This window comes from Gracilinanus agilis, chromosome 3, assembly GCF_016433145.1.
Source record: "Gracilinanus agilis isolate LMUSP501 chromosome 3, AgileGrace, whole genome shotgun sequence".
NCBI lineage: Eukaryota > Metazoa > Chordata > Mammalia > Didelphimorphia > Didelphidae > Gracilinanus > Gracilinanus agilis.
This window is the reverse complement of record NC_058132.1, coordinates 35,822,483-35,843,273: the sequence shown is the minus strand read 5'-3', so window position 1 is coordinate 35,843,273 and position 20,791 is coordinate 35,822,483. Positions and strand designations below refer to the sequence as shown.

General features: G+C 43.1%; 1 protein-coding gene across 1 annotated transcript; it reads right to left on the bottom strand.

The window, feature by feature from the left end:
• Positions 1-8,211: 8,211 nt before the first annotated feature.
• On the bottom strand, positions 8,212-17,848 carry TP73 (tumor protein p73). The gene is made up of 4 exons (XM_044668652.1): positions 17,679-17,848; positions 15,536-15,687; positions 13,130-13,268; positions 8,212-8,557 (listed from the first exon to the last, which is right to left on the bottom strand). Exons 1-4 carry the CDS (start codon positions 17,846-17,848, stop codon positions 8,212-8,214), a joined length of 807 nt encoding a protein of 268 aa, XP_044524587.1.
• Between the last annotated feature and the right edge of the window lie 2,943 nt (positions 17,849-20,791).

Genomic DNA, 20,791 nt, shown 5'->3' with positions numbered 1-20,791 from the left:
GTAGAGCAATCCTTTAACAAAACCCTAATCATGTCCCCATCGAACTACATAAGTGATTGTATGTTTTCCTTCTGTGTTTCTACTCCCACAGTTCTTTCTCTGGCTATAGATATCGTTCTTTCTAATAAGTCCCTCAGCATTGCTCTGGATCCTTGCATTGCTGCTAGTAGAGAAGTCCATTATGTTCAATTGTACCACAAGATGGATGTATCCGTCTCTGTGTATAAGGTTCTCCTGGTTCTGCTCCTTTCACTCTGCATCAATTTCTGGAGGTCATTCCAGTTGACATGGAATTCCTCCAGTTCATTATTCCTTTGAGCACAATAGTATTCCATCACCAGCAGATACCACGATTTATTCAGCCATTCCCCAATCAATGGACACCCCCTCATTTTCCAATTTTTTGCCACCACAAATAAAGCATCATCCTTGAACCAAAGATCATCCCTGAAAGAAGATCCTGTTTTCTCCTGCTGTAGGCATTAAATTTATTCTCTTAAAAAATAGTAAAGAGTGAACCAATATATTCCTAAACAGAATCAGATTTATTAGTATTTGCTAAGCCTTCATGCCTGTGGATGATGCTTAGATGATGGGCACACATCCTCAGTGCATTAGCAGAGAAGAATCAAGGTCAATGCTGGGCTCAAGGTGGACTCTCGGGGAAGTGACTATCAGACAGTGGCCATGCACTTCTTGGACTCCGAGGGTCCCTTCTTATTTAGAGCACTGTCCCATGTAAACAAGGAATACCGAGAGCATGGCCTTTGCCTGTTCCCAGGAGACCTCGGAACGACCCACGGTTCCATTAATGTAGGGGCTTCCTCTCCATCCACAGATTTTAGCCCTTAACATGCTTTCATAGATGACCTCCTAAGTTTGTTGTGGCCAAAAATCAGTGTCTCATCTCTTCTTAGTGATGAGACTCTGAAATTAGTGAGGCAGGTCATTTGGACAAGACAGCCAGTCCATGTCTGAGCCAGCCTAGACTCTGGCCTGTGATCCCAGAGTTGCTCTCATTTGGACTTAGAAAGAACTTGCTGCAGAGCCCAGTGAAGTAATACCTCAGTATTTCCCCTAAATCAGCTAACCTGGCACCTCTGCCCCTGCAGGAAAAGAACCTCCGGTCATCCCCAAAGAGCAGTTTCTCTGGACCATTCAGTTGGCTGCAGCAGCTGAGCAGTCCTGGCGAGACGGGTCAGCTGTTGACCTACGCAATGAAGGGCGAGACGCAGATGCTACGTCAATTATTAAGACTGAAATACTGTGAAGAAGGAAGGCCTTACTGAAATTTTGCTAAAAAAGGCAATCTTCTTTTATCTATTTCCATTAATTTTTAAAGAGTAATTGCAGTCTTCTGTGACTTTATTTCCACTGGAAAATAAGAGCTAGGAACTTTGGGAAAATGTATGAATATAATCTTGGGCTCTTCTGTTAGGCCCAGAAATGAAGCTTGGAGGGCATCATTCTGCCAGTGTGATTTCCTTTGTATTTGAAGGGGGCCCTTAGGGAGAAAGGTGGACATTTTGTTTTTAAAGAACCCATCAACACATTTGCATTATCTATCCAGAGAAGTATACCAACCACTTAGTTTCTACATTGTAGAATGAAACAGGCTTATATGAAAGTTGTTTTATAGTTCTCTTTTTTTGGGGGGGTGTGGTGTGGTAGGAGGGGTAGGAGAGTGACACTCCTTTTTCCTTTGAGAGAGAGAAAGTTTAAGATAAGACTTTTCTCCCCTCCCATAGTCCAATCTTGATGGGATTTTGTGTGGTTATCCCAGAAAAAGATAGTGCCTTCCAAGTGGCCCACTCTGCTTTAAGCCAGGTGTTTTGGGTCTCTTTTTAATTCTTATGTCAGCCTTATTGCAGATGTTTTTATATACTTGGAAATTCTTGTCTGTAATTTCCCATATCCTACTTTTTCAAGTAAAAGTAAGTTTTCTAACAAAGTAAAATGTCACTCTTGTGTTGAATGTGTCAGTGTTACTCTGGTCATTTTTTCTTCATGGAAGACTATGTACTTTTTGAAAACCTATTTGGCCACAGTATTACTAAATCTGTATGGATTGGGGAACATGATCATTTGTGGGACATATTTTAAACTCAGATCACCCAGGCCTTAGAAAGCCGCATGCCTATGACACATTTTACAGCGCCCCAAACAGTGGTCATCTTTGTAGGTTAATTTCCTAGTGACTTTTATAGGAAGATGGTTAATGAGCCCAAAGGCAGCTCTAGTGAAAAGTCCTGCAGAGATGGAGACTTTCCCTTCAGCACAGAAGTGCATGTCTGCGGCTGTGGAGCTCAGCTGTCTCTTCCTAACATAAAGGGGAGCATCCACTCAAACACTTGTTGTTCCAGGGCTGGAGGTCTGAGCTCTAATCCCGACAACCACTTGGTTTTAGCAAGAAGTAGCTTCCTTTGCCCAGCATGCCCCCCACCCTCCATAGTGTCCCTCCTATGCAGATTTGCCCATAAGGTATATATCAGGGTCTCAAAAATGGTACTAAACTCTCTAGGACTTCTAGGAGGACGTGTTAAAACCCTATTTTGTGTCTTTCAGAATCACGACTCATGACATTGCTTCACCTCTCCCCACTTCTCCTCCCCCACCCTAATAGACGGAGAGGCCTTGTGGAGTGAGTGAGCTTCAAAGTCAGGAAGACCTGGGTTCAAGTTCCTTCATACTGTCTCTGTGACCCTGGGCAAGTCCCTTGAATTCTCATTGCTCTAGGCTTCCCTCTAGGGCTGAGTTGTAGAGATGGTGCCCTCTTACAATGTGGGAGGGAGTTTTCTCCCATGAAGCTCCCTCCAGCAAGAAAATCCTAGGTCCAGTCCTTACTGTTAAGCCATCAGGTAAGTGATAGGTGGTGGCTGAGCCTTCTAGCCCAGAAGCACCTTCCTTGGACTTGGGGAAGAGCCACGGCCTCCTAGAAGCTCAATGACTTAGTCAGGTAAGTGACTAGTATTTGTGTGTTTTAATTTCCTAGTGGGCCACGTGCAGACAGTAACTACCTCTACTGAAGAGTATCTTTGCGTAAAAGGGCTTCAAATTCCTTGCCTGGAAGGGGCCTTAAAAACAACTTCAGATGACTTGTTTTTCAAAATATTATTCTCTTTTCATTTATTACTATTATTGCAATGTTATCTATAGTAATTAATGACTACCAGTAATAATTATAGTTTGTTTTTAGTTATTTTAGAATTACTACAGACCAGGGATTATAGGAGAACTTCCAGCATATAAGCTCCCTTCACTGATGCAGAGCTGCAAGCCATCCTAGTCTTAGAGCAGTTGTCTTAACCTGAGGTCTGTGAAATTATTTTTTTCTAACTTTTTGACAACTCTGTTTCAATATAATTAATTTCCTTTGTAATCCTATGTAGTTTATTTAAAACATCTTCAATTGTTATATATCAGTTATTCTGAGAAAGGGCCCATAGGTTTCACTAGACTTCCAAAGGAGTCCTATGACACAATAAAGGTTTAGAACACATCTTCAAATTGCCTAGAAACACTGAGAAAAGTGACTTGCCTAGAGTCCTACAGCCAATGTGTTAGAGTAGGGGTCGGTAACGTATGGCTCTCGAGCCATATCTGGCTCTTTTGAGGGCCAGATGTGGCTCTTTCTGCAGGAGCCATAAAGTCCATTTTTTTTCAGGCGCTGTTACAGGAGCGCACTGTGAGCACTGTATGGCTCTCACGAAATTACATTTTAAAAAATGTGGCGTTTGTGGCTCTCACGGCCAAAAAGGTTGCCGACCCCTGTGTTAGAGGAAAGACTTGAACTCGTCTTCCCCAGTCCAAGGCTGGCTCTCTTTTCACCGTGCTATTCTTCTAAATTTGGATTCAGAGGTTTTGTATGCAATACTCAGAATTTGGAGAGAATTGTCCTCCAAGTTTTGGGTTCCTAAATGCAACCCTTTGTTAGCCTCTGGAGTTGTCAGCCTAACTGCAAATACTTCCTCCAGTTTGTGAAAATGGCAGCATTCTTGTTTTCAGCAAGTCATAATAAATTTGATCATTTTAATCAACCTAACCTCGATCTGCCTCAGCTTCATCTGCAAAATGGGGATAATAACCCTGATCTCCCAGGATAGTTATGATGATTTTTTTTTTTTAACCCTTACCTTCCATCTTGGAGTCAATTCTGTGTATTGGCTCCAAGGCAGAAGAGTGGTAAGGGCTAGGCAATGGGGGTCAAGTGACTTGCCCAGGGTCACACAGCTAGGAAGTGTCTGAGGTCAGATTTGAACCCAGGACCTCCCGTCTCTAGGCCTGGCTCTCCATCCACTGAGCTACCCAGCTGCCCCCTTATGATGATTTTTAAAAAAACTCTTACCTTCTATCTTAGAATCAATACAGTATATTGGCTTCAAGGTAGAAGAGCAGTAAAGACTAGGCTATGGAGATTAAGTGACTTGCCCAGTCACCTACCTAGGAAGTATCTGAGGCTACATTTGAAACCAGGACCTCCTGTCTTTAAGGCCTGACTCTCCATCCACTGAGCCACCCAGCTGCCCCTATAAGATGTGTGTAAAGCACTTTGCAAACCATAAAGCACTCTATAAACTGTAGCTGTGATTATTTATTATTATTATTATTTTCTACATTTGGTGGCCATATTTGAGCTCACAGAGTTTGGGAAGTTGCCATTTAACCACAAGAAACCTTTCCATTTGAACATGTGCTTTATTATGTTACAAACCCACAAAAACACAGCTAAAAAAATAACACATTTTCCCAAGATAACATTACCCCAAAAAAGTTTAACAATATTGTTGGAATAGATCCGATAATACTGCCTGAAGAAGCATGATATAACATTGAAAACATGAATGATTTTTTAAAAAGTCTTAAAGCATTTAAAGTGCTTTAATTTGCTACTAACATAGAAGCACGTGTCTGTGTAGCCGAAACACTAGAGAGTTCTTATCCCCCAGATATCAGAAGTCATACCTGTGGCTGGTTCTGGTTTAGTTCCTAAAGGTACCTGATGGGTAAATCACAATGAAATGACCTATTTCCCAGCAGAGAAGGATCAGGTGGCCTATGTTAAGAACACCATGTATGGCCAATTCAGGGCTGTTTTCTTTTTGAGAGAATAAATGGTTCAGTGGCCTTAGAGGAAACTTCTAGATGGAAATCAGTGAACTAACTATAGTGGATCTACCAAGACTCTTAGGAATGAAAGAGCCAGTGCCAAGACCAAGACAGTGCCGGATACAGAGTAAGCACATTATGCTCCATACCTGCAATACTTGAGGAACCAAGGTGAATTCTAGAGGATCTTGGCTCTCCCTTTTCTAATCTGTCACCCAAGGTCCTCCCGCATTGTGGCCAGAAGAGTTTGTCCATTTCTCCCCAAGATTTCTCCCCACTTTTTTGTTTTATCAACAAGATCCCTAAGCTGATAAGATTGCTTGTAGCATCTATGCTAAGATGTAGACTTTGGGAAAGGTGTTGATTAGATGTGGATTTACACTTCAAAAAAGGAGTTGACTCTGATGATGATGAAGGAGTGGTTCCATTTTCATCTTTTCTCCTGCATATGAATTCAGGACCCAGGGAAGGCAAATTTGCCATCATCTTTTTAGTGGATTAGCCAGGAGCTTGGCCTTGGCTATTGGACTTTCTCCTCCCACCCCAGCCTTTAATAATCAGATAAAGCTCCAGCACAAGTCAAGCCCAAATATACCAACGGGAGGCTCTTGTGAAAATTCAGCCTCATACACACACACAGATACTGGGAGAAAACTCTGTTTAAGCAGTCTTCCTGGCTCTGACCTTCCTAAAGTTCGGGTGATCCATTTTATCAGCTGAACTTTATCCCATGAGACAGAAGATGCAACTTTGTCCAGTTCAGAGATTCTTAACCTGGATTCTGTGGGTTTGTGTTTTTAAAAAGATATCCACTACCTTTATTTTGATAGCATTCATTTTCTTAGTAATCTTATGGATTTTACCACATGCATTTAAAAACACGAATCTGAGAGGGGATTTCCATAGGTTTCACCAGGCTGCTTAAGGGGTCTACGATGAGAAAAAGGACATAGACACGTTGTTCTGGTTGCTTAGCAAGAAACATCATAGTTAGCCTAGGAATGAGGCTATATGAATCATTAATTATATGCCAATATTCCCTTGTAGAATGTAGCTCTCTGAGGGCATGGACTTTTGCCTTGTAATGTCTGTTAATTCAGGATACATGGACCTTTTATTTTTAACCCTGACCTTCTGTCTTAGAATCAATACTGAGTAATTAATTCCAAGGCAGAAGAATAGTAAGGACTAGGAGTTAAGTGACTTGCCCAGGGTCACACAGCTAGGAAGTGTCTGAGACCACATTTGAACCCAGGACCTCCTGTCTCCAGGCCTGGCTTTCTATCCACTGAGCCACCTAAGCTTCCCTATAACACATGGATCCTTAATAAATGCCTCCTGAGGAAAAAAAAATGAATTGGCCCAGGGGGACCTCTTAGGGGATGAATATCTGGACTTTGAATGTAAAATACTCCTTGGCATATCATGTCTATTTTTCCCCCTCTTGATTTTGAATGCCATCTGCCCTCCTCAAGTCAGATGGGCACAGATGACATAGTAAAAGGATTTAGGGAAAGAGACCAGAATCTTTTCATTCATTGGTACCAGGGAACTCCCAGATGAATAAACTCTCCTTCAATGCAGGTTGGCACGTTCTCTGCCACTTACAATCTTGGAGAACTGCCCAGAGCATTAAGTGGTCCAATTACTTGTCCAGGGTCATACATGGAAAAGAATGCCCAGATTCGGTGGCAGGCATGTAGTCTCCCTTTGCACAGATGGTGGTACCCTGACTCAGAATCAGGACTGTATTTTCAAAGACCTCCAAGTACTGAATGTATTTTGTTATCAATCTTTAGCTCATCTTGTTAGCTGAAAACCTGCTGAAAAGCTGGGCATGAGGCCTTTACCACATGTTGAAAATGAAAGTTTAAAAAAAAAAAACCCAACAGACCCTGAACTTCAATGTAGAAAAATGTTTCACGTTATTAAATATGAACAAATGCCGATAGTGTGCGAAACACGCTGTCCATCTCTCTGCCAAGAAGGAGTCACCTGGATGTCAGTGTTCGAGGCCACAGCATTCCAGAGAGGTCATGGTGGTCAGTTTCCCAGAAAAGATCAAGCACTTCGGTAATCCATCTTTGCCCACTGTATTCAGATGCCAAATAGAAGTCACATCTTGGTGGACCAGAGAGGGTGGAAGTGGAAAAGATGGAAGCCAGGGGTCCAGGAGGAAAAAAGCAAATTCAAAAAGGACTATTTGATTCCTGGTCACAGCTTCTGAAGAGATCTGATTTGCCCTCAAACCTGCTAATAGAATGGTCTCGATCGGGCCTCATGGGAGGAGATGAATCAGCCACTTTGAAAAATTGATGATTTCCGTTCTAAAGCAGTTATAGAGGCGAGCTCACACATACACAGACAGTGTTTGAAATACAATGACATAGTCAAGCTTCTTTGTGGCTCTATGCAGAACTGAAGGACATTGAAAAATACTTTTTTATTCGTTTGTTTGGCAGTCCATCAGAAAGGCAGATCCCTCATCACAAAGGGTCTGAAAGCTGGCAGAATCCCTACAGAAGCCAAGACGCAAAAGGTTTAATGTCAGTTTTCATGATGACACTGTTCTTCCCCATTCAGATATCTCTGAGTGGACAGAAGGAAGGTGGCAGGGCAGAGAAAGAGCCCGTCCCTCATTTTTATATTAATGATCTTCCCATGAAATGTGATATGTACTGTACAATTAATTGATTAGATGCACAAAATGAGTCTGTGCATGGCTACGAAATATCTACAGAATATTCAGGCTAACCTTTGTTGGGCTGCTCTGAGAAACTTCCATCCTCTCTCCCTTAAACCTCTCCCAAACTGAAGGACATCAGAAACATTTTCCTGGAAGAGGGGCTCAGCAGATGGACAGACCACCCTGGCTGGTCCTGAGCTGCTAATAGCTCAAAACTCCAGTCCTGGGTACAAAAGACTAAAGAAAAACAGAGCAAAATCTTTTCCAGGGGCTTAAGGCTGTAAACTCTTCCCCATCTCCCATACCTGGAGTTTTTCTTTTTTTTAAGAGTGTTTCCTTTGGAAGCCAGTCTGGTTGGGGGACCTCACACCTTTGGAAACCCCCGCCCTGGATCTCCCCCAGCCTTCTTTTCCCCATCCTCAGTTTATCTCACTATCTGTGAACTCTTCTTTAATGGACTGTTTGCGGGATTTGCAATCAGGGAGGTCAAAACCAAAGTCTGCCCACTCGTCCGCCCCACTACGGTTGGGTATGGTGATCGTGTGGCGGACTCGGAAATGCACAGCCTCCATCACGCGCTGGCGCTGAAGCTCCCCCGAGCTCCCGATGGAGATGGTAGAAGCGTTACTACTTGAGCGGATCAGCTGCTGGGCCCCATAGTCATGGCTTTGCTTCAGCTCCTGAAGACCCCTCCAGATGGTCATTCTGTACTGGTCAGGAATCTTCAGGGCCCCGAGATCCTGTAAGATCCATGCAGCAAATATACTAAGATTAGAGGGAGATTAGAGGCAGGGCAGGGGCAAGAGAGAACTGTCTTCTCATCCTACTGGGGACAAGAGAGTACTATCTGTCTGGTCTTCAGTGATGGGAATGGAACTTCAACTCTGGAGCAAAGCCAAATCTTGGTGATTATGGGGCCATGCTTTAGCATGGAGAGCTTAAAAAATACTGCATGCTCCCCAGAAATACCAGGAGCTGAGTGGGGAAGTCCTATCTATGGGTTACGACACTAGCGTGAATCGTTCAAGACAGCAAGTGTCTATAACGAAGTATGATAAATCAATTTATACTGATGGATTGATTTCATACCCAAAGTCTCCATAACAGAACCCAATTCCCAGTACTGCTCTCTGGAATAAATCAAATGTGTGTGTTCCTAGAGATCTCAATGGTTCTGTAAGAAGTAAGGAGAGGCATTTCAGAGAAGCATCCATGGGAGGGCAAAGCCTTGGGCTTCTCTAGTTTACGGTGACAACTATATGCCATCTGATTTGGGAATGCCGACTGAAATGGAGCTCGTATATAGAAAGGACATTCCAGATGGCAACTGTCAACAGGAAGAGCTAACTGAATAGATACACGAGACCAAATCATTCATTTCTGTGACTGTGACTGGAAGCCTAGTGGGTATCGGCGGCCTAGGATGTTGCTGGGAGAGAAAACAAGGAGGGTAGGAAATTAATAATCTACAGACAGCATCCCAAGACTGCTCCTCTAAAAAGAGCAGGGGAGAGGGAATAGAGCGGGCCTATGGATTCAAGGGCAACTTTGGAAAGAGTTCATACCATCCCAAACCCATTCCCAACACAGATGTTAGAAACACAGGCATCACACTTGGTGAGATGGGAGTTAAAACTTTCACTCGGACACAGCTTGGCGATTGGATGGCCCCTGAACTACATCATAGGAATGGAGGCCAGGAGACAGCAGTTTGTTATTCAACACACAGACTGGCTCACTCATGGAGTTAGTGGTGACAGCATTTGAAGGCTGAACCTAAGCAGAGCGTGGCCCCAGCTACCAATGACAAACCATCGTCTCCTTTGGGGATGGCCAGGGACTGGCCACAGCCTGGTGAGAGCCCCAAGTGGAGTAAGCCTAAAGGAAGCTGAGGATGTGTAGAATCTCTAAGGGGCTAAGATTCCCTCAGAATTCAAGGCTGTGATTTGGTTTTTTTTTTAGGAATTTTTTGTAGGAATGAGAAGACTTGGGTTCAAATCCCCGGTCTCATTAATGGCCACCAGTTTTTTTATTTTCTCATTCATAAAATGAGGATAATAATACACACAATACTTATAGGCTACCATGAGAAATGTGCTTTGCCAGTCTTACAGCTCTATACTGGTGTGAGCCATTGCAGTAGCAAGGGAATGCTGATAAAAACCTTGATGATAATTCGATCCAAGCAGATTTTTAGCTCAGTAGAACCGCATTCCAATTTATTAGGTTAAAAATAGTGTAATTTATTATTTAGGATAAGAATAGTGGTACTTCTTTGTTTTAATCACTATCCCTGCGACCCTGTCAATTCTATGAACAGTAAATCAGAAGTAACCTAATAGCTATGTAACTTGAAGGAAAGAAGCTAATCTCTGGGTCTCAGTTTACTCATAATTCTGAGAACTCACGTTATGTATTGCTTTAAGACTTACAAAAATGCTCTCAATAATCTCTGAGGTCCCTCCCAGCTCTGATAGTCTACATTTTAGATTTCCCCTAACGCCTGAAATTCTATGTTCTAAGGTCCTGCCCGACTGATGTTCTATGTTCTAAGTTTTATTTTCCTTTTTTTAAAAAAAATCCTTACTTTCTGTCCTAGGGACAACTCTGGGTCAGAAGGACAGGGGTCCAGGATCACACAGCTAGGAAGTGTATGAGGTCAAATTTGAACCCAAGTCCCCCTGACTCTGAGCCTGGTGCTTTATTCACTGTGCCATCTAGTTACCCTGATCTAAGTTTTCTCTTAGCTCTGACCTGCTGTGTTCTAAGGTCCCTCTCAGCTCTTAACATTCTATGTTCTAAGGTCCTGCCCTTCTCTGCTCTTCTGTGTCCTAAGTTTTCCCCATCTCTGACCTTCTGCATTCTTTGGCTTTCATGTGCTCAGATTCTACATGACACCATCAGCTGGGAATAATTGTAATGTTATCGATGGCTATTTCTGTTGCATTTATATAAACTCTGTCTCCGAAGCACTCACATTTGAGTATCCTCAAACCACTATGAAGTAGATAGAGCAGATGGTGGCATTTCCACTTGTCAGATGAGAAAACTAAAGTCTAGTGACTTGCCCAAGGTCACACAGGTAGTGACTGGCAGAGGCCAGAATTAAATCTAAATCCTCTGAGGAGGAATTCTCAATGTTCTTTCCACTAGCCCACAGACACCCCAGGGATTGCCCAGTTGAGGCGAATATATTTGAACACAGAAAATCTAGTTTTTGCCATCTTGTACCATGTGTGGTGTGAATGCTGTCCAAGAAGATGGGAAGGGTCAGTGATATATCATCATGAGTGTGGGCGACCATCTTTGACTTGGGAGATAAATCCTATGGAATTGCCCAAGATATTGAAAGGTGAGATAACTTCTCCGAGGTTGGACAAGTAGCCGATATGTCTCATAGATAGGACTTGAATGCAGATCTGTCTTGACTATGCCGTGCAGCTCCTCAAAATGCAAGCATTATTGCTTAACTACACAGTTTTGGTTTTTTAGCCAAATAAACTGATTTTGAATTTGTCAGGATTTGACTTCTAAGTCATACTAAGTGTAGGGGAATGGAAGACTCAATTTTTTTAAAAAAGAAAGACAAATGGAAGCTCAGATAGGGATCAAGAAATCTTTTCCTCATCATTAGAAAGGAAAGAAAGAAAATGCTCTCTTCCTTTCCATGAGCCCCATCTCCCCTCCCGCCATCTTTGTCTTTGTTTTCCTTTCCTAGGTATTGGGAACTTAGAACTGGTGAGACCAATGGAAAGAAGAACTCTGCCCAAGGAAGGCATTTACCTCTATGGTTAGATTCTGAAGGTGGTAAATGTTCTGCAGCCCTTGGGATGTGAAATACTCGATGCAGTTCGGACACCCCAATCCTGTTAAAAAACTGAAGAAAGAGGTTAACTTCTTAGGGACGTAAGCCCTGACCTCATACAGTCAACCCTCAGGGATGGGCTGCTTCTTTTCAGTGATGCACATTGGGACTTTTCCTTGGGGAAACACAATCTTCAAGGCTTCAGGACTTAGAGACACATTCGACTTTAGATATTTACTTAAACATGGAGAAATATCAATAGAGCAAGTCCATGCATCTGCTCCTGGTTAACTTATTTTCATAGTCTAATGGATTTATATGTACACTAGTCCCTACTCCTGCATTATACAAATAAGGAAACCAAGGCTCATAAAAGTCAAAAGACTTGCCCAAGATCACATAAGTAGTAAATGGCAGAGCGAGGATTTGAGCCTAGATTCTCTGTCTCTCTCATATTGATTAACAGTGTGAATAAGCCAAATTAGAGCTCTTCAACAGTCTCCCTTCTAGCAACTGGAATCATCCCCTCTTTCCAGACTCCACTAAGGATCTGTAGATTGGATGGAGAAAAATGGAACCCACCACATGGGTTGTTCTGCCTACCTTCAGTCTCATCATTATCTATCTTCCCATTTAAACTGCCTCCAGGGATTGTGGTCATGGCCAGCCTCGCCTATAAACCAGTAAGACTGGAGCACCCCACTTTGTTTGTACAGGAGAGACATTCTGGGGATCTGGGGGACTTTTCTATATAATATGTGGCCTCTACTTGGGATCCTTTCCCAGCCTTTATCCTCTCCCAGACCCATTAAAAATCAGATGTGCAAGACTCTCTTGGAGCCCAAGTAGACAGGTAAACATCTGGAATACAAGGATTGTCTGCTATTTCTCATATTCTCATCTGTGTGCTCCAACTCCCTACCTCCTACTGAATAAAGCACTCCATCCACAGCAAACATTTTCCAACTAGCAATGACCTAGCAGTGACCACTCACTGTATGGTGTATCTCCAAAGTCTTAGTGTGGTGTTAATTGCTCTACACTTTTGGGATGTCCTTCATGGTTAATGTGCTCAACACTTCCTCACTCAGATTGTAGCCCTGATATCTGGAGTCCAGAGAAAGTTCACTGGGCCAGGTCTCAATGATACAGCTCTTATAAAAAATTGGCTTAAAATGCCCACAGTCCCTTTGGTGTGCATGGAACAAAGAGGGGCAGCCAAGGTCCTAAGAGTTAAGGCAGAAGCAAGTAGCTCTGAAATTTCGACAGGATGATGCAATGATGGGAAAGGGGACGTTACTTAGCATTCAAGCGCTGAAGCCAGACTTCTCCCTTGATCCAAGAGTAAAAAGATATCCCAGGCAGTGATTTCTCATTTGGAACTGGTGACCAGTTAGTGGAACCGTAGCAACAGACAGAATTTGAGATTAGTGGACAAGAGAATGAGGCGGAGCGGAGAGGGGGAGAACGGGGAAGACCAGCTATCACACAAGACCATGTGCCACATGGGAAGGACCCAGAGATAGGTGTACCTGACGAGGCTGGGGTCAGCGTTGTATGGAGGAGGAGGGGTGCAGTGTGACCCTGAGACCATGGACTGGGACGTGTGTCCACCGTTCATTTCGCCATTGGACTGCATGGGGTGACTGTGGCTATTCAGCATTCCAGGGCCTGTGGACAGAAATGGCAAAACCTGCTATTGGCAAGGAAGGGAGAAACCTCCTTGTTTTAACCCGGTGAAAGATAGGGGGAATTGGGAGAGGAGTTCCCTGGCATTCATTGAGGACTGTCTGCTACCTCCTTTGTGTCCCTCCCTTCTTTCTGAGCTTGTTGACCTGTCCCTAGAGCCTAGTCTCCCCAATGCCTTTCCCCAAACGACTTTGTATTTATTTTGCATGCATTCTCATCTATTTGGATGTGTATAATTTATCTCCCCTTTTAGAGTGTAAGCTTTCCAAAGGCAGGAACCATTTCACTCTTGTCATTCATTGCATCTCCAGAACTTAGTACAGTGACTAGCACATACAAAGCACTTAAATGCTTGTTGAAATTGTGGATTCTCAGATCAAAGCAGAAAAGTTGACCAAGTGTCCTAACACATCTCAGATTGCTCATCCCCCAACCCTTCTGGAAAAGCAAAACCAGCCAAACAAACAAACAAAAACAGAAAAAAAAAAGTTGCCTTTCACTTCTTGGCCTAAGCTCCTCTTAGGGCCAAAAAGGATATCACCTGTACAGATTTTTCTAAAAATGACCTTTGTGTGTATCTCTCCTATCCAACCCAGCCTTTCTGTTTTGTTTAGAGTTATTTCTATGCAGTGATAGCTGGGTAGCTCAGTGGATTGAGAGTCAGGCCTAGAGATGGGAGATCCTGGGTTCAAATCCGGCCTCAGACACTTCCCAGCTATGTGACCCTGGGCAGGTCACTTGACCCCCATTGCCCACCCTTACCACTCTTCCACTTAGGAGCCAATACACAGAAGTTAAGGGTTTAAAAAAAAGAGTTATTTCTATGCATATCTTACCTCAATTTTTGCATTATAGTTATTTCTACAGGTACCCTAGATGGATTTTTTTTTATTAAAGTTTTTTTTTTAAACCCTTAACTTCTGTATATTGGCTCCTAGGTGGAAGAGTGGTAAGGGTGGGCAATGGGGATCCCTAGATGGATTTTTGCATTACAGTTATTTCTATGGGTACCCTAGATATGGATTTTTGTATTATACTTTTTTCTACGGATAACCTAGATGGATTTTTGCATTTCTTTGGATGTCTGAGTGAGCTAAATGAGGGCAGAAATATTTTTGCCTGGACCTCTGATTTTATAGGTGTGAGGAAACTCCCAGTGTGGAAATGCCCTTCACCAACAGGCAATGACTTATATAGTTTTAGAGAGTTCCATGGATAACTGAGAAGTTAAAGATGGCTTGCCCAAGAACACACAGTCAGTTAGCATTAGAGGCAAGAGTTGAACTCAGATCTTCTACACTTCAAGGCCAACTCTCTATCCAATATGTCACTCCAGATGCTCATGTTATTGGATTGAGTTCCATTGAATTGATTGTGTCTCCCTTGAAAAACACAGTCAATATTACTAGCCACCCCCAGGTAATGTTCTGTACACTCCCATCTCTGTCCATATGGGAGTGATCATCCCCCTTTCCCCTTGTTGAAATCCTCTCTTTAAATTCTCCACGACTTAAAGAAATGCCTCTCAGTTCATGAAGTAGACTGGACCTTGCTTGAGGGCAGGGGTGGTTTCATTTTTTGTTCCTACAATGCTTGACATTCTTAAGAAATGTTTATTGAATTCATCTGATTTTTCCCTTCCTCCATCACAATCTACCTCTTTGGATAGGAGTCTGTACAAGTTATAGCTCACTCCACTGCCAAAAGAATGGAAATTCTTTGAGGGGAAAAACTGTTATTCTTCATCTTTGCATCCCCTTGCAACTTACCCAGATCAGCTGCTTAATAGTTGTTGAAATTCCTATTTTAACTGTAAGTATTTATAGAATTGATTTACTTATTGAAAAGAAGTAATGAAAAACTTGCCCTCTTACTGTAAGGGATTATTAGCAAGAGGTCCATAAAACCAACTGGTCTTTCCAGAATCAGATCACTCAGCAGATAGCCAGAAGTTTTCCTTCACCAGTACTACAAGTCAGCCCTCTCGTGTTCTCTCTCACCTCCTTCCTTTCCCAGGCGGGTTTAGGTTGGGAGGTAGGAAGACCATAAGGATGCCCCAATATCTCATCAGTGATACTCTGACCTTCACTATTTCTGGGATGCTCTCCATCATCCCATCCATCTGCATCCCTCAGTATGGTTCCTTATCTGGTTCTAGGTGGACATGTCACCTTCCCTGGACCGCTCTCCTTCTGCCTTTGTGTCCGAGTTCCCTGCCATCCATGGTACCACCATCAAAGCAGGCTTACCCATGGGCCCCAGGTTGGGCCCTCCTGAGGAGCTATGCTGCTGAGGCTGCCCCACAAGCTGGTTGACGGAAGGCAGTTTGTTGATCCCGCCATGGACTTTGTTCATCGGTGACAGGACCGGGCCGTAGGAAGAGGGAGACTGCAAGTGACTCCTGCTAAGGAAATGAGAAGAATAAAGAGGCGATGCCACACTTGGGAACCCAGGAAGCCTTTCTTGGACCCTCAGCCTACTTCTCCAGGTGACGAATGGATTTCCTTTTCCTCTCCCTCACATCTTTCTACATTCCACCGAACTGACCTACCTCTCCCATCTCCGCACCTTTGCCTCTTGCTTAGAAGGCTCTCCCTCCTTGCTTCTGTCTTTGTCAATCCTTCTTTCCAAGGCTCCATTCTAGTACTGGGCCCTAAGGGGAGCTCCTCCTCATCCTCCTGCTTCTTAGCACTCTCTCCCTCATCTCCAAATGATCATGGATACATTTATGAATGGATGTGTGTGTCTAAAGACTGAGACATAACTTCATGTATACCCGTAGCTAAACAAACAGATACACACTTTATTCATGTACATGTATCATCCCACACATCTCTATATAGCCACACATATCTAAAAAATGCATACCCCCCACATCTACACACACCCTTACTATGTACGTGTAAAACCATCATACATGCATGTATCTATAAATGTATGCCAATGTGAACATGCACATATACACACGAATATTGTATGCACACATGCATATACCCACACACGTCTACACACAATTCGTGTACATGTGTCATCCCAGTAGAATGTAGGTTATACATCCATGTATCTATACACACATCTATATGTTTATACATACACACATGAGTATTTGCGTGCACACACAGACATCTACACACATACCTTGTGTAAATGTTGTATCACCCCAGTAGACTTTATATTACATATATGTACCAAACACATATAGATAATTTACATATGTGTATAAGGCATACATAGAAATACATCCTGTAATTGTGTACATGTTGTTTCACCCCAGTAAAATGGAAGACAGAAGACAAAATCTGTCTTGTTTTTGTCTTTATTCCTCCAGTGTCCAGCATGGCAGCTGGCATACAGGACGGCCTTAATAAATGCTCATCGATCAAACCGAATGAATAAATAAACTTCTCTTTCTTTCCTCTAATCTTACATAGCTTAGCTCTTCGTATGTCTCTTTTCTTCTTCTTCTTCTATGCCAATATTTCAAGACTCCCTGGTTTCATCAGGGTATGGGCACCATCTCCCTGGGTACAGATTTCAAGGCTTCCACTGTTTGGTGAGCTGCCCAGGCTGGAAAACTCATCACCTAGTGGCCAGCTTGCTGGGGATGAGCCGTTGGCGTGAGCTAGCCCAGTCTTTGGCTGGTGAGCACATCGCCAGGCACTGGGTCTGAACCGGGAGCCTTCCCAGACCAGGATGGTGGCAGCAATGATGCTACTGGTGATGACAATAATGCTTTTAGGTGTGAACTAGACAGTACAATTATTATTATACATATTTTAAAGATGAGGAAATAAAATTCAGAATGAGTGACTGACCCACGATTAGAAAGTGAGTCGGCACTATATATACAATGTTACTTTTTACTAGACTAAAGAACAAGAGACTTCAAGGGGATCGATGGCTGGAGTGGTGGAGGATGGATAAATGGATGGATATGCATATGAAAGGATAGATGAATGGATGGACAGATAGGAGAACAGATGGAGAAGTGGATGAAGAGAAAGGATGGATGTACTGAAGAGAGGATGGATGGGTGGATACATAGATGAATGGAGGCATTAAAGGGAGAATGGATGGATGAATGTACAGAATGGAGCATGCATGGATGGGTTTGCAACTCTACAGAGCAGGGGTCGGCAACCTTTTTGGCCGTGAGAGCCATAAACGCCACGTTTTTTAAAATGTAATTTCGTGAGAGCCGTACAGTGCTCACAGTGCCGCTCCTGTAACAGCGCCTGAAAAAAAATGGACTTTATGGCTCCTGCAGAAAGAGCCAGATATTGCCCTCAAAAAAGCCATATAGGGCTCAAAAGCCATACGTTGCCGACCCCTGCTACAGAGGGATAGAAGTGAATGGTCAGAGAAGAGACAGGAGGAATTCCTAATACTCACGGCCTCTGGAGGAGCTGTTGTTGCTGCTGTCGATAAGAGTCAACTAGTTGTTGAGGCACCAGGTCCACAAGCTCCAGGCTCTCCTTGATTTTCATCAATATTTCAAAGTTCTCTCTACCACGCACCTGGGTTGGGAGGAAGTTAGGACACAGAGAAGCCCGCTGATGCATGGGTAGCCTACCCTTTGTACGCATGCACAGGACTAGGTTCTGGTCTAGGAACTATGCCTCAGGTCCCCTAAGGAAAAGAGAGGACTGGGCTGGCTTCAGACTGCAGATGGCTTCCCATGATAGGAAGGTTGGGAAGTATCAGCAGGCCCCCAAAGCATCTTTTCATTCTCCCAGTAACCCCCAACCTTAATCCCTCTCTGCCGCCCTTACCATTCCTACTCTATCAGAAAGAGGCCAACTAACTCCATCTTCCTTTCTTCTTTCCAGGGAGGCTGCCTATTCTTCCCTCCAGTTCATTATCTTCTATGGTCCTTGTACATGTACTCCTTCCTCTGATCACACTCTTACCACTACCCAGAATTCTGTCTCTTCTGTTCCTCACTTCCAAATCCTACTCATCTTTCCAAGATCCACTAAAATGGTATATCTCCAGTGAATTGTGACTCCTCCACTCCAGAATAATCTCTTCCCTGTGCTGTGCTACTGTGGAGCTCATGTTAATCGAATCACAAATTTGAACCTTCTGTTCTCTGGTGGGTTTGGGCTTTGTGGTTATTCCTCAGTCATGTTCCATTCTTTATGACCTCATTTGAGGATTTTTTGGCAAAGATCCTGAAACGATTTACCATTTCCTTCTCCGGCTTATTTTATTGATGATGAAACTGAGGCAAACAGGGCTACGTGATTTGCTGGTGTCATATAGCTGGTAAGTATCGGAGGCCAGATGTGAAATCAGGAAAATAATGAATGTTCCAGACTCTAGGGCTGGCATGGCTGGCACTCTATCCACTGTGCCAACTAACTGCTCAAGTGCAATTTGGAGCATGTGGATTTTATTTCTCCAATTAGACTATAGATGCCTTGAAGGTATGGTCCATGCCTTTGCCCTTTGCTCTATGGTACACAGTTCAGTGCTAGGCTCGTAAAGATGCTTAATAATTATTTGTCTACTAATCCAAGTCCTCATCCATCTTGTCTGGATGTTAACCTCCTACCTGCTTTCCCAACCTTCACTCACTTCCCTCTCCAATTCATCCCCCATAGAGCTGTCATAATCATCTTAAAACATTTTTTAAACCTTTTCCTTTTGCCTTAGAATCAAGACTATATATTGGTTCCAAGGCAGAAAAGCAGCAAAGGCTAGGCAATGGAGATTATTGAAATGGCTTATTCAGCTAGGAAGTATCTGAGACCAGATTTGAACACAGGGTCTCCCATCTCCAGGCCTGGTTTTCAATCTGCTGAGGCACCTAGTTGCCCCCCATAACCATCTTCTTAAGGCAGATGTGGCACTATGATGCTACTCTGCTCAAAAAACTTCAATGGCTCCCTATTGTCTCTCGCATAAAATACCAACTTCTCAGCCTGGGTTTTAAAGCCCTTTCCAATATGGCTCCAACCTACCAGCTCCTTCCTTGCCTCACATTACTCACCCCTCTCCCTGATCCAGCCACATGGCTACTACTTAACATGCTCTCTTGTGCCTTAGTGCCCACATAGACTATTCGCTCTGCCTGAGATGTGCCCTCTTCTCATTTGTACCTTTCAGATGACTTCTCTCCAAAGCTCAGGCTCAGATGCCTTTGAAGCCTTCAGTGCTTCAGCCACAGCTGAAAGTCTTCTCTCCTTCTTGAAATGTCCCTAGAGCACTTCGCTGTATCTTGCATTCATCCTCAATTACCCTTTATGCTCTTCATAGGTATCTCCCACTCCCATGTCTTTGTCCAAGCTGTGCCCCATAACTAGAATATACTTCCTCTTCATCTTAACCTTTAGGAAGTCCTAGACTTCTTCAAAATTCAACTCTAGAGAGGCTTAGTAGATTGAGAGCCAGGCCTAGAGATAGGAGGTCCTGGGTTCAAATCTGGCCTCAGATATTTCCTAGCTGGGAGTCCCTGGACAAGTCACTTAACCCCCATCGCCTAGCCCTTACCACTCTTCTGCCTTGAACCCAATACACGGTATTGATTCTAAGGTGCAAGGTAAGGGTTAAAAAAAAAACAACACAAACACAGTTCTAGGGCCATCTTCCTCATGAAGCCTTCCCTGGTCTTCTTTGCTGGGGCTGCTCCTGCCAAAATTATTTTGTATTTGCTGTATGTATATTTTGTATCTCCTTATTGGAGTACAAATTATGTCTCCCAATACAGTATAAGTTCCTTGAGAGCAAGGACTATTCTGTTATTGTATACTCAGCACCTAAGGCAGTGCACAGGCCACGGAAAGTCTTTAACTGCATACTTTGTTTTGATTTTTAAAAATGGATATCTTCTGGTTTTACATTGCCAAGATTCCCCCCTTGGAGAAAATGCAGGTTCAATCATTTCATCCTCTTGGAAATGACTTCCAAGCTTCCTTGAAACCAGTTATTTTTGTTTTTATACTTCATACATCTAGCATAGGTGGAATGGCAAAAGGGAGCGCCATAGTCCACAAAATGCTGGATCTAGACTTAAGAAGACTTGAGTTCAAATCTAACCTCAGACACTTACTGGCTGCGTGATGCTGGGCAAGTCACTTAACCTCTGTTTGCTTCAGTCTCCTCATCTCCAAAATGGTGATAATCATAGCATCTTATCTCCCCACCCAGGGTTGTCGTGACGATCAAATGAGATAATCATTATAAAGTACTTAGCCCAGTGCCTGTCACATAGTAAGTGTAGTATAAAAGCTAGTTATTATTCTATTCCCTGGCACATGGTAGGTGTTGCATAAAAGTGAATTATTATATTCCCTAGCATGTAGTAGGTGTTGTATAAAAGTTAGTTATATTCCCTAGTAGATATCGTATAAAAGCTAGTTAGTATTATAGTGTCTGGTGAGTAATAGATGCATAAAAACTAGTTATTCTATTCCCTAGCACGCAGTAGGTGATGTATAAAAACCAGTTATTACTATAGTGCCTGGCACATAGTAGATATTGTATAAAAGCTAGTTATATTC